Here is a 13052-nt window from a genome sequence, read left to right as displayed (position 1 = left end):
CAGATTCCCAGAAAAGCTGTGCTCAAGGACCGGGAAGCAGGCAACAGAGGTGGGGAAGAGGTGGCTCATGTGGTCCTGGCTGGTTGAGGGCAATCCTAAATGCCAGCATAGACAATTGCCTTTATCTTCAGAGCCATCTCATTCATCCCTCATTTGCAGGAGCATTTCTCCATACAGGGCAGCCTGTGTGCTCTCCTCTACCAGCTCTCTGTGCTCACACCATGGAGCTCCCCCCTCCAGAATAGCAGGCATCCTCCCATCTGCCTTGTCTAATGGGCATGAAACTCTTTCTCCCCGGATCCTACAGCAGTGCCCGCCGCCAGCCGGCTGGTGACTGGGCCCCCTGCGGCTCAGGACCAGAGCCAGGATCACTAACAAACTTGCCAGGCACTTCAAACAACCAGGCAGGATGCAGCTGTGTTTGAGATAAAGCAATCCTGGAGATGCTGATAGAAAAGGGCCAGCAAGAGAGAGCCCTATTGAGGGAGCCTGGACCTCTGTTGGCCGTGCCTTGGGAACACTGCTGTCTGAAGACCTGCTCAGTGCTTGGAGGAAGTTTGTTTTGGACCGAGCTTGTCTTCAGAGCTATTCCCAGACCCAACCTCGGCTCCAGACACGCTGGCCCGGGCACCGAGGGAGCTTGGTTCTGGGTGCCCGCTGCAGCTGACCCTGCTCCAACAGCCCCTTGCAAGTCCAGGAAGCTCACGTCTGCCTTGTGGGGGGAGATGAAGTCCCTTTTCAGGCAGGGCAAACACAGCAGGACATCCCTCTTCAAGTCAAGGCTTGCTTGACTTCCTGAGCGCTGCGGAGCAAGTCTGCGCAGTTCAGAGGCAATTGAATACTCTGCGTATAAGTTAGTGGCAAACGGGTACTGGAAATTGTGCCCTTGGAAAGAGACGCTGCCAAAAGGATGTGGCTTTGCAAGGACTAGCAAGGGAAGACAAGCGCATCCATCATCCCCCTCCTCGCCTGCACTGCCTGCCAGAAGCAGTAAGGAAGGGGTGAGCCAGGTGCCATGCACAGGGACTGAATCGAGGCCGTTTTGAGAGGCCGTCCATCCCCAGAGGGTGCTGCTGGGGGGAGTCTAGTCTAGTCTAGCAGGGCAGGTAAGTGGCTGTGGGATCCCTCCCTGCTCCACCAGACAAGTCCCCTTATACTCCCCGGGTCTCAGGCTCTGGCAGCAAAGCAGGGGGTCACCCTTAACACCACGGGAGGAGGGCTGCCCTGTCACAGCGAGGCTTGAGGCTTCCAGCTGGATGGTGCAGCCCACTTATTAGCTGGGCTGCAACAGGGCCCGGGCCATGCTGTGCTGGTTGGGACAGCTGCCTCCGGACACTGCAAGGGAGCTGGGAGTCCGCGGGACGCACATCTCCCTGGACATCTCTGGCTGCAGGGGACACCGCTCTAAGGCCAAGGCTTGGCTACGACCAGGTTCACAGGGCTGATCCTCCTCAAGTGCAGCTGTGACCTGGGAGACCCCGCTCGCTTGTGGGAGGGCGAAGCTGAAGACCCAACTGGGGAGCAGGAGAAGCAGTTAAAGGGCCCAAAGATGAATGCAGCGCATGGGAAAGCTTGTCTGAGTCCATCCCACCCAAGCCATTGGGCCAATAAAGCATATCACCCCCAACATGCCTGGTTTTTTGCAAGTGAAGGACGCGCGGCAGAGCCGGGGTTGCTGTGCACCTGCTAACCCCATGCCACAACCTGTGGGGGCCACGGGGAGACATGTCAAACCCAGCCAAGTGCCAGCTGCTGCAGGACAGCCCAGCTGTCGCTCCCCGGGCCCCGAGAGCTTTGCAGCAGCGGCAGGGACAGAAAGGCCCCCGGCCCCTCACCGCCACCACTGCTCTTCCTAACAAACCCCTTGCCCAGCCCTCCCCAGAAGGGAACCGCGCTGGCACTGGCGCGCTGCCCTGCAGCTGATAACCTGGGCAGGATGTACAGCCCCTAACGGTGGCCGCCCAACCACAGGTTGGCTCCGAACCCTGTGCAGAAATGGGGCTTGGAGCAGCAGCCGCGAGCGCGTCAGCCAGCAGGGCCTGGCAGCAGGTGGAAGGGTGCAGCAAAGGGCAACCCTGTGCTTGGTGGCGGTGCAGGCTGCCCTGCTGCAATAAGGCAGCGCAGTGAGCAAGGCCGCGTTGCAGCAAGTCGCCATCCCAGGGACTTGTGTTTGCAGCCGCGGGGCATGAGAGCTGCGGGCTGCTGACTGGGCTAAGCGAGGCCAGAGCATGCAGCTCAAGGGGGTCCCCCCAGGCCTCGCCTGCCGCTGTTGTGCTGCGGTTCCGGCTTTGCTCCGGTTCTGCTAAAAGGCACTGCACCCATGGCCTCGGCCTTTGCTTCTGCCCTGGAGGAGCAGCCCGCTGTTGCCCACCCACCCTCTCCCAATACAGGCCCACGACCATGCCCTCTCTGCCCCTTGGCGTGTGCCACTCTTGCCTCTCCTGCGCCTCGGGAGCTTGGCAGCACCTAATGGCCTCTGCGCCCCACGGCTGACCGCGGGCAGGCAGCGCTTGTTGGCTCCACCCCGCCTTTGCTGGCCTGCAAGGGAGCTGTCAGGGCAGGTGAGCCGTGGGTAAAGCTTCCCAGGCCACGGACTCCTTGCCGTGGCCCCTCTGCCAGGAGAGGAAAGCTCGTAGCCAGCCGCAGGAGCATGAACAAGGGGGCACATGGCTCCGTGACCCATGGAGGCGACCACGGAGGTCAGCCTTCCCCGGTCCCCAGGCTCTGAGGCCGCTGCGACCTGCTCTGGAGCTGTGCAGGGACAACGCGCCTCCCTCATATCTCGGTGCTGAGCGAGCTTTTTATAGCAGGGGTAAGCAACCCCCGCCATGCGTGCCAGAGTGCGGCACATGAAGGCATTTTTCTTGGCACGCACACCTCGGGGCGGACAGCAGGGAAAGGGCCGGGGCTGCATTGCCACAAGGATCGGGCCCCTTGCAGCTCCCCCGCCATCCGCCCCGGCACGCCAACATCTTACAAGCTGAGTTTGCGGGTGTATTCGGCGCACTGTCCAAAAACATTGCCGACCCCTGCTCTATACCATCATGCCAGGGAAAGGTTGCTACCGGGCTGCTCCTGAAGCGGGTCACGGCTGGGATCCAGGCAGGACTCCTTAGCAAAACTCTTGCCACAGGTTTCCACAAGACATTGCTTGATGTGGGGCCCTGATGCCAAAGACAAAAGGCCAGAGACATTGGCCCTTGCAGACAGAGAGGCACCTTCCAGCTGCCTCCCCCACTCCCACAGAGCTCCCCGTGGCAAGCGAGTGCCAAAGGCAGAGCCTGAGGAGCCAAAAGGGGCAATAGCGGCACCAGGTTTCGCCCCAGGGAGCGAGGGCAGCCTTTGGGGCAGGCAAGCGCCAGGTGAAGGGACCAGCATGCGAGTGGGCGCAGAGGCAGGGACCAGTGCCAGGCACAAAGACAGCGCAGCACGAGCAAACCCCAGCTGTACAAGGCCCTGCGCTTGTCCCTCGCCCTCCTGCCTCCAGCCAGCCAGGACCCATAGGTCCCATGGCGCCTGTTGACAGCCACGGAAAAGCGACTCTACAAGTGACGCCTCCTTGCTCAGCAGATCCGGGGCCCGGCGTGTATTGGAGTCGCCGTTGTCAGCAGAAAGGATGGAGACCCTTTGCTGAGCCAGGCTTTTCCTGCTTGTTGCCCAGGCTTCTCGCGGGTGCGGCTGGGCCGCGGACAGCGATGCTGCAGAAGGGAGCAGGGGGTGGAAGCTGCACCCAGAGTTAAGCACACACTTGGTTCCCCTCGGGCCCCGGGGATGTAGGCACGCATGGAGGCAATTTGACTGAATGGGGAGGGAAGAGCGAAACCGGTTTGAAGCGTTCCCCTAGGCAAAGGCGGACGGAGCAGGCAGCACACAGGTTCAAAGCAAGCCATCAGGGCAGTTGTATTTCCCCGCATGCTTCGGGACAGCTTCCCCAGCCCAGCGACCCACCCGCGGGCCCTTCTCCCCACCCCATAAGCGACCGGCGAACCACGCCATGCCCAGAGCCCGCCCGCCAGGGCAAACAAACATGTTCCGGGGCTTTTGGGTTTTTTTTCCAATTGATTTTTTTTTTATGAAAAAAGATCACACGGATTCTCCAACAAACAGAAATGCCAAAAAAAAAACCAAAAAACAAACAGAACAGAAACAAACGAACAAAAAATAAGAGACAAAAAAAACCTGGCTCTCCTTTCCTTTCGATTGTCTGAAATATCCTTGTGTTCCATAGAAGGCATCGGGCAGTAAGTGCTTTCTATTTAACATTAGCATAAAATCTCTCTCAATCTCTCTCTCTCTCTTTAAAATCTGCTCACACCGTTTGCGTCTCGAAGTACAGTACAACTGGCGTGTAGGGGGACGGGGGTGGGTGCGTGTATCTGTTCCCGGTTCATTTACAATCACAATCCAACAGGAAATAAAAAATAATATTCTAAACGTCAGACTGTGTCGGGGGGGTGGTTTCTTTTTTTTTTTTTTTCTTTCTTTCTTTTTTTTCCTTTCTTTTTTATAATTTCATCATTTTTTTTCACAGTTTTAAAAAGTTTATATTTATATATATATATTTATATTTATATTTATAATTAAAAAGTTGAATCCATTTAAAGACTTATAATACAGGCGGGCTAAAGAGTCTTTTGGTACATTAAAACTGTACAGTTTAGAAACATTAATATCCACCAAGTCTTGGTGAGCCCGTGGTCTGGGGCAGAGGTGGCTGGAAGCCAGCACCGTTGTGGTTCTTGTTGTGTAGAAGGGGTTACTTTATGGTTTGATTCTCTCCCCTTTCCCTAGGTTGCAAGTCTCTTGTACTCATGGCAGATAGTGAAAAATCTGTCCTCATAAGTACCTCCCCACTGGAGCTCTTGAGTAGCACTGCCTTGCTCCAGCCTGGACTGGAACAGTCCCACTAGCGTGCGTACACCTATGTAGCGCATACGAATCCGGTTCGTTGCCAAGATCAGTGCGTCTCGTGTGTTTGTTCTCAGTTAAGTGCAAGGGTGCAGCGCCATAGTGTCGTCCCGCTCCATCTGGGAGCAAGGGCCCTCTGTGCTCCAGAATCCAAAACCAGCTTCCCCCGAAGCAGCCTCGAAGGCAGGTGGCAAAGCTGGGGACGGCCAACGAGATAGAGAGCCGGGTTCTTGGAAAAGGGTGACGTTGCATCTGATCTCAGCGACCTCCGAGGAGGTCGTCCGCGCGGCCCCACCTGCGCCGATTCTTTGCTCCAGTCCCTGAAGCTCTCCGGTGACCTGGTTGTTCGGCCCTGGAGGGACAGAGACTGCATCCCCTGCATCAAGGTTGCTGGGCGAGGTAGGTGCTGCTCTCTCCTGCACAGGGAACCGGAGAGCGAGATCTTCCTTGCTTGGTAGGTGGTGGGGTGGGGGACGACACTTGGGTGCTCCGTTCTGTGGGAGATCCAAGCAGCCCTGTCCGGGCCGGCAGTAGCACTGGGCGGTGACCTCTATCCCTCTCATCCAACTTCACTGCTCTGCTCAACCTCCCTCTCCTGCATCTCCAAAAAGGAGATCTCCACTGCTGTTCTCCACCCCTCAGACTGGAGCCCATCCCATTCCCCACCCTACCCCCGCCTTGAAGACTCTCCGTGGATCACTGACTCCAGCCAAGCTGTGCAGCGTGCACTAAGGTCGCCATGATGCGGCTTTGGAAATCGTCTCCTCTTCCCCCCGGCTCCTCCTCCCCCTGGAGAGATGTCTGCCTGCAGCTCTGCCTCCTGCTTCCATCCCTACGTGACTGCCTGCTCCCCGTCGCCCTCCACAGCCAGCGGCCAGTGGCCTTAAAAGAAGGGAAACCAATCAAAGGTGCCCCTGCCCATTTGAGCTGAGGTGCTCAGAGCCCCTTCGCCCTTCTCTTCCACCTCTTCCTCAACCCAAGGCTGCATGCAGTCGGCAAGAAGGGAGATGTCATGGTGGGGGGTTGTTAGCAGAGCTCCTCCTAGGCAAGGTGGCCCGTTGAAGGAGGCAAGCCCCCAAGCCGTCCTTTTGGGATGTCATCCTGCCAGTGAAATGATGACGACGCCGTCAGCCCTCCAGGGTGTGGAGGTGGAGGGAAGAAGCTAGTGGTTTCCTTAGTTAAAGCCACCCCGTTCTCCCAGAAGAGCAGCAGCATCTGATCTCTCCTGCTGTCCTGAAGGCACCTTCCCAAAGTCCTACGTTCGCTGCCCCCACGCCCTGCTCATGCCGCTCACTCGCACTCTCTCCTCCCTGTGAAGCCCCATCCATAGCGTGACGCACAAGTTGTGAGCATTAAAGGAAACAATCATGTCGTCTGAACAGGCACATCACCAGGGTCACCCAGCCCCTCTCCTCAAGGGGCACCGGGACTCCCTAGTTGGATGGCACAGGCTCTGGCGCTCCTCTCTTCCTAGGCCGTCAGCAGATGACCGGGACCCCGTCTGTGTTGAAGATCATGCCTGTGGTGGGCTCATACGTCCCTGCTAGGTAGTAGAGATCCTCGCTGTCTTGGTACTTCTTAGTCTTTAGCATCTGCTCGTACTGGTCCAGTCCGACCACCAGACACTTGTGAGAAATGGTCTGGACGTCGTTCTCATCCACGTGAGAGGACTGGTACAGCGCTCGCTGGATGAGAGCAAGGGAGACAGACAGCAAAGCAGTCATCAGTGGACACTTCCTAACACGTTTTCTTTACCACAGATCAAGAGCCCTGGGCCAGAGAGGGACCAGCAGGCGACATACTGGGGATGAGTGGATATGGAAGGGGACTGGGGGGGTTGCAGTTGAGGGCAGCCCCTGCACAGATGCTCCACCCATTGTCCACCAAACCCACTGCCCAATTCCCAAGTCTCAGCCTCTCTGCAAGCATCTAAATCTGGCTGGGGCCATCACTGCAATGAAGGGAAGCAAAGACAGGCCTGATGGACTGTGCTGGCTCCAGGCATCCCTGAACTGCAGGGGCATTTGGACACAAACCAAACTGTGCAGCTCCCTCACCCTGTGCCACACCAAAACCTAGGTGTGCAGGGGCTTTGTAGCTGGAGCCCACTGCTGGAGAGAAGTGGCCAAGGAAAGGTCAGAGTGCTTTTACTTCCCCGGTCTTTGTTACTCTGCTTCCAAGAGCAGAGAAGTCAATGGCTCCCCTGCAAACCTTCTCCTGGGAGGAAGAAGCACCTCGCACCTACCTCCATGAAGTCCTTCCTCTGGTTGGATGCCTGCAAAGCCGTGGAGAGGCTCCTGCCAGATTTCTGATCCCAGCGCTGTGTCGGATGCATTGGCCAGGGAAGAAAGGGAGGGACAGAAGGGAAAAGGAATAACTCAGGACAGCTCCACACCATCACCACGAAAAACCATGTATCCCGAGCCAGCATTTCCATTTGGAGCCACCGAGGTGAACAGACAGGCCCTGATCTTCAGGGGGGCTGAGCAGCTCTAACTCCCCTTGATGTCAATGGGAGCTGCAGGCCCTCAGGACCCCTGAAAGCCAGGCCGATGGCCTTGATACCCACCAGGGACCTGACCTTGCTCTTCACACACAAGACAGTGGGAATTACTTGCCTGGTTGTATGCACCCCTGACTCAACCCAGTTTGGCCCAGGCAGCTTGGTTTTGTTACCAAGCAGTATAACATGCCCTCCCTCCCTCTCAAGTGCCTTTATGGAGCAACTGGGCATGCCTGCTCCCCAGCAGCCTGGACAACACATCATCTCCACACCCCGCTTTGCCAGGGTCCTGGCCAAAAGCAGACAGTAATTTACTTGCTGGTATTTTGACATGAATGGAAAAGCTGCTCTTGCAGCAAGAGAGAAAGGAGCCTGTCCAGCTCAGCACACGCACCTTGCCTTCGTTGAGCTTCTTCCCAGGGTTGGTCTCCTCTGGGTGGTAAAACCATTTGACCCGGACGACCATGTTGTTACCCCACGACTCCCACATGCTCTGGATCCGGCCAATGTAGGGCAGGTTGGGCCGGCCGGCCGACAGGAAAACCGCGCAGTCTCCAATACGGATGATCTCCTTGCCGCGGACGATGGCCTTGTAGAACAGCTTCCTGGCCTTCCCCTTCATTCCTCGTCTCTGCCAAACCGGCCCAGCAACACACCCAGATCAGCCTTGCACATCCCCTCGGCACGTTCAGGTTACTTGCTCTCCCCACCTGCACCCCCTAAGGATCGCTGCCACCCCAGCCTCTAGGGCAGTGCAGCCAGAAGGCACCTCTCCAGGGGGAGGATCGCTGGAGGCCAACCGGCCTTGCCCATCGCACTCCCCCTGATCAGGAGAATGACAGCGACGGCTGTCGTGCCCGTATCCCTTTGGGGACAAGGGAGTGGAGGAATACCAGGGATGTCAGTACCCTGAGGTCTGCTCGCCCCAGGGGGCATTACAGCTGAAGCAGTCACCCCCCGCTTAGCACAAGGCTGTGCCTTTGTTGCCCTGCTCTGAAGTGCTGACAGCCCAACGCTCACAACAGCACACTACGGCGAGGCAGGAAAGGAACGGGGGTCCCGGGGCAATGCTTACCTGCGTGGGCTTCCCGAACCACTTCCAGAGCTGGCGGGCAGGGAGGAAAGCCGCGATCTTGGGCCTGTTCTCCACGGAGGGCAGGCGCTGGCGCTTGGCCAGCTCCTTGGTGGTGGGCAGATGGATCCCCTCGCGCTTCTTGGGTCTGCTCTTGTTGCCGCCCTGCTGCTGCTTTTGCTGCTGCTTCTGCTGCTGCTGAGGTGGTGGCGGCTGCTTCTGGCCTGGCGGGTGGGAAGAGGCGCGGGACTTCCCAGCCTGCTTGGCTGGCTTTGGAGGGAGGGCGGGCTGGACCGAGGAGCTGGGCTGGGCCTCGGCTGCCTCCTCGTCCGAGCTGCATGAGGAGTCCTCATCCGTGGTGGAGGAGGAGGAGCTGGAGCTGGAGGAGGATGAAGTGGAGGACGCGGAGGATGAGGAGGAGGATGATGATGATGAGGAGGAGGAGGAGCTACTGCTGCTGCTGCTGGAGGAGGAGGAGGAGTTAGAGGAGGAGAGCGGCGTGGATGCCCGCGAGCTGGCCGAGCTGCTGTCCTGGGCCTCACCCCCGTTCTTCTCTGCTTCCTCTTCACCCTCCGACTCTGAGCTACTGTCGCTGCTGTTGCTTTCCGACTCCTCCCTGGCCCCGGCAGGCGAGGCTTTGTCTTCCTGATCCTTCGAGGCAGCCAGGCTTTCCCCAGAGCCCCCAAAGTTGCCTGCCGAAGGCTCCCCCTCTGCCACCTTGGTGCGGGAGGACTTCTGCTTGGCATCACCACTCATGGCCGAGGGGTAGCCCAAGCTCAGCACGCCCTTGCCATCCCTCCGGCTCGCCAGGCCCGAGTCCTCCAGCATCCTCATGGCTTCCTTCATCTTCTTGGTCTTAGGAGACATCACGCCCTCATGGTCCAGCTTGATGAGGATCTCGCTGTCTGGCTGCTTCCTCTGAGCCTTGGCTGTGGAGCTAAACTCCTGCCCCTCCTCGGCCGACCGGCCCTTTTTGCCTTTGGCCTTTCCAGAGGGGGTGTCTGCAGGGCTGAAGGTCCCCAGCGGCCCGGGCAGCTCGCTGTAGGGCTCCGGGCTGATGACGCCACCAAAAACAGGTGGCTGGAAGGAAGGCTGGGCTGGGCCGTGCAGCTTAGCGGAGATTTTCATTTTGCTGCCTTTGTTTCGCTTCTCCTCAGAGGGCACCGGGGAGCCTCCCGCCGGGAGCTGTTGGCTCTTCCGTGCCCCCTTCGCGGTCTGCTTGCTGAGGCAGATTGTCTTCTCGGGAGCAGAAGCAGCGCTGGAGGCAGACTCTGTCAGGCTGGCCTCTTCCGGCAGGGCGGCCACATCTGCAGAGGAACAGAGTGGGCCGAGAGATGTACACGGGCCACAGCCCGGCCTCCCTCTGCATGCAACTGGCTCTTGGTACTCCCTGCGCCCAGCTTGGGACCGAAGCAGAGATCGCCGTACTGTTCCTTCACCACCTTCCCTTTATCATTTAGCCTTGGCCTCCCCTCTCCTGGAAGGCCCCTTTCCTAGGGCTTAATAAATCCCACAGGCTAGTGAGCTCTGAGGCTAACACTAAAGCCACATCATGGGCGGCCTCTATAACCTGGGGGTGCAGGCTAGCCCTCCCTGGACTAACACAGGGAACCACCATCTCCTCCAGGGAAGGCTCTGCTCCAGCACTGACAGTCAAGGGGTTGGCATCAACATACCAGCTTTCGGCTTGACATTCGGCTTCCTCCCACGCCCTTTGCCCTTTGCCGCAGGCTCCTCTGACCCCAGGGCAGCGCTCTCCTTCCCTTCCCCAGCATCCTTGCTGGACTTACGGCTGCGGCGCTTGGTGCTGGGCACCAGGAGGGCTGGGGAGGGCTCTGCACCTGGAATGGCACGTCAGGAAGACAGTGAGCGGCAATTCAGGATGGTGGGCTCCTGCTGGGCAACCCAACATGAACAGGCCAGGCCCGGAGGGGCGTGAACTGGCACCCATTAAATCAAAGTCTGCTACTCTCCCCAGATCCTCCCCCAGGCACTGAGGAGGGCACACGATGTGTTATATAGAAATCACTGGGCGGGCAGGGACTAACCCCACATAGGTTATCATTACAATGTGCCCACCCTGGGAACTCAGTTCAGGGACTCATATAAATACCTATGGCACAACCCTTGAGGGGAAAAAAGAAAAGCGATGAATCCTCCACAGAATCTGAGGAGATAATATTTCTCCTGAGTGTCCCCATGTGGGAAAGCTCCCTTTAAAGGCAGCTGAAAAGGAGGCTATTAGGATCTCACAGGCTAAAAGAGCAGGTATCGGGGCAAAGAGCCCAATCTAACAGCCCCTACGTACACTGGATCTTGTAGTCAGGTGGGAGGAGTCGAATGTGGGACAGGGGGATACGTCCAGTGTCCCCGTCATCAAACTCCACCGTTATCAGGTCTCCATCTTCCTCCAGATCAAGGGCCCCTGCAGGTTGGGGAGAAAGAGGTTGGGAAAAGGGTAAGGCCCAAACACGGTGGGTTGAACCAGAGGCAGAAATCAGCCTGATGCAGGCGCGGAAACAGGCAGGGGACGTGAAAGCTGTGTTGAGGTTGGAGGGCAGGAATCACGACTGGTTCTCTCCCCCACAGCTCTCTCAAGCGAAAGCTCAATTCCTCCCAAAGCACCAGTGAGGCTGAGACTGAAAGCCTCGGTGCGGCTGTTCAGGCAAGTCTACAGCTGTGGCTCACAGGCCCCTCAAGCCCTGGCCACTCTGACAGCCTCTCTGCCTCTGGGAGCCATGGGCCAAAGAGCAAAACCTCTCCCGCAGCCCAAAACAAGAGGTGGGTATTCTCCATCGGGGGGGAAGTCCTTTAAGTGAGAAGTCTGCACCACAATCACCAGTCATCCGCCCACATGAAAGCCCACTCCGCCCGCTACACACACGTGCACGTGCCCTGTTGCCACCCATGTCCCTTGCTCCCGGCCAGGGATTTGTAACAGCCTTCTGCTACCACAGGCTGCCCCCTCTTCATCTTCCCTCCCAGAAAAAGTCATTTCACCCCCCTCTCCTCGTATCAACCTCTCCAGTCTTACAGTGACATTCACTCTCCTCTCTGCTCAGTTCTTCCAAAAGGGTGATTTATAATCCAAGAGCGGTCCCAGCCACGACTCTCACCGTCGTTTGACACGAAACTATGTTAGGGGAAGCAGGCGATGCCTGACAGTCACACCAGTGTCTCTTTTGGCAGCCCTGCTCTTAAGACCAGGGTGTTCAAAGAGGCCTAATGGACTCAGGCACCCAGGACAAAGTTTTCAAAAGGCACCTCTGTGACTTAGGGACCTACGCCTCACTGGAAGTCAGCTGGGGCCTGGCTCCTTAGAAATGTATGGGCTTTTGAAATTGGTTGTTGAGTTTCACTGGGATTTGGGCTCTGAATCCCATTTGACCACTTTGGAAACCTCACCCTAAGCCAGGTACCGGACCACGGGGCAGTGGTGTGCTAAGATGCTCCTGCTGCGGGAGCTGGCATGCCCTCACCTCTGACGACTGTCCCCGGGTAGAGGCAGCGGTACTGCTGGCTCCAGTAGGCTGCAATCCTTGTTCCTTCGGGGAGGAATCGCACAGATGGGGGCTTCACGTCAATGATCTGCGTGGGGTGGAAGACCAAGTCAGTTATTCCCTGGGCACCTTTAGGACATTTGATGTTTCAGGAGACAACCAGCTAGCAGACATTGCCAGGGCCTTGCTAGGCTGGGCTCCAGGCTGGGCCAGGCCCTGCTGACCTACCCCACCCTCCAGACTCAAAAAGGCAGCTCCTCAACCCCTCAGAGCCAGACAAGGAGTGAAATCTCTTGTAGCAGATGCTCAAGTCCCTCCCCTTGATACAATGAAGGCTATGGTTCCTGGCAGAAGAGGGTTAAGCCCTTGGTGCTGGCGTGGTTTCCCTCGCCCATTGCCAGCCAGGGCTGTTGCCAAAGGAAACCTGCACCCATGAAGCCAGGAAGGCAATTACACCTGCCGTGAGGCACAAAATGCTCAGTCCAGCACCTGCTCCAGACAAAGGGCTCACCAGAGATGAGCCCAGGGTGCACTTTGAACCTGCTCAAGCCCCCTTCTCCTCCCACCAGTGAGATTTCTGTTCAGTACGCCATCCCCACCATGGAAGTCACATCCTCACGCGAGCAGGGTACAGCAGCCAGACTTACTGCCTCCTGCAGAAGCTGCTCCAAACAATAGATGTGGGGACGGTTTCCTCTTTCCCCTTCCACCACCACACGGTATCTGGAACACAAGACCCAGCGCCTCAGGAGGATGGGAGAGGCCGAGACAAGCAGAGCAAGGAAGAGATGCTGCCCCTATCACCCTTCCCCAGGCTGCAGCTCCTCAATCCTTCTCCAGGCACCATTACTTTTCACGGCATCATTCCCAGAGGCCAGTTTAGGCTGCTCTTTGTATAGATACCTCTTCTCCACTCGAGGAACGCGCTAGTAAACTAGAGTTGATTCCACCTTTCCTGGCTAAACGCAGAGATTGCTCCCACCCATGTACACAATGCGTCTTTCCAGGATCCATCAGGCTGGATCACAACCCAAACCCCAGAGAGCATGGAGCAGGCCCCACTGGGTGT

General features: G+C 57.7%; 1 protein-coding gene across 4 annotated transcripts in view; it reads right to left on the bottom strand.

Annotated features, from left to right (window-relative positions):
- Nucleotides 1-4045: 4045 nt before the first annotated feature.
- TNRC18 (trinucleotide repeat containing 18) overlaps nucleotides 4046-13052 on the bottom strand; it is a 48075-nt gene continuing 39068 nt past the window's right edge. For all 4 annotated transcript variants that reach the window (XM_014520103.2, XM_025204560.1, XM_014520102.2 and 1 more), the window contains exons 18-25: nucleotides 12631-12706; nucleotides 11963-12071; nucleotides 10792-10908; nucleotides 10160-10324; nucleotides 8487-9790; nucleotides 7806-8042; nucleotides 7154-7228; nucleotides 4046-6593 (exon numbers count right to left, since the gene is read on the bottom strand). In XM_014520103.2, coding sequence (XP_014375589.1) covers nucleotides 6387-6593; nucleotides 7154-7228; nucleotides 7806-8042; nucleotides 8487-9790; nucleotides 10160-10324; nucleotides 10792-10908; nucleotides 11963-12071; nucleotides 12631-12706 — 2290 coding nt within the window. In that variant the 3' untranslated portion in view covers nucleotides 4046-6386. The remainder of the gene's footprint in view (nucleotides 6594-7153; nucleotides 7229-7805; nucleotides 8043-8486; nucleotides 9791-10159; nucleotides 10325-10791; nucleotides 10909-11962; nucleotides 12072-12630; nucleotides 12707-13052) is intronic.

The sequence above is a fragment of the Alligator sinensis genome, unplaced genomic scaffold (assembly GCF_000455745.1).
Source record: "Alligator sinensis unplaced genomic scaffold, ASM45574v1 scaffold402_1, whole genome shotgun sequence".
NCBI lineage: Eukaryota > Metazoa > Chordata > Crocodylia > Alligatoridae > Alligator > Alligator sinensis.
The sequence above is the reverse complement of the archived record's forward strand: the minus strand, read 5'-3'. Positions and strand labels throughout refer to the sequence as shown.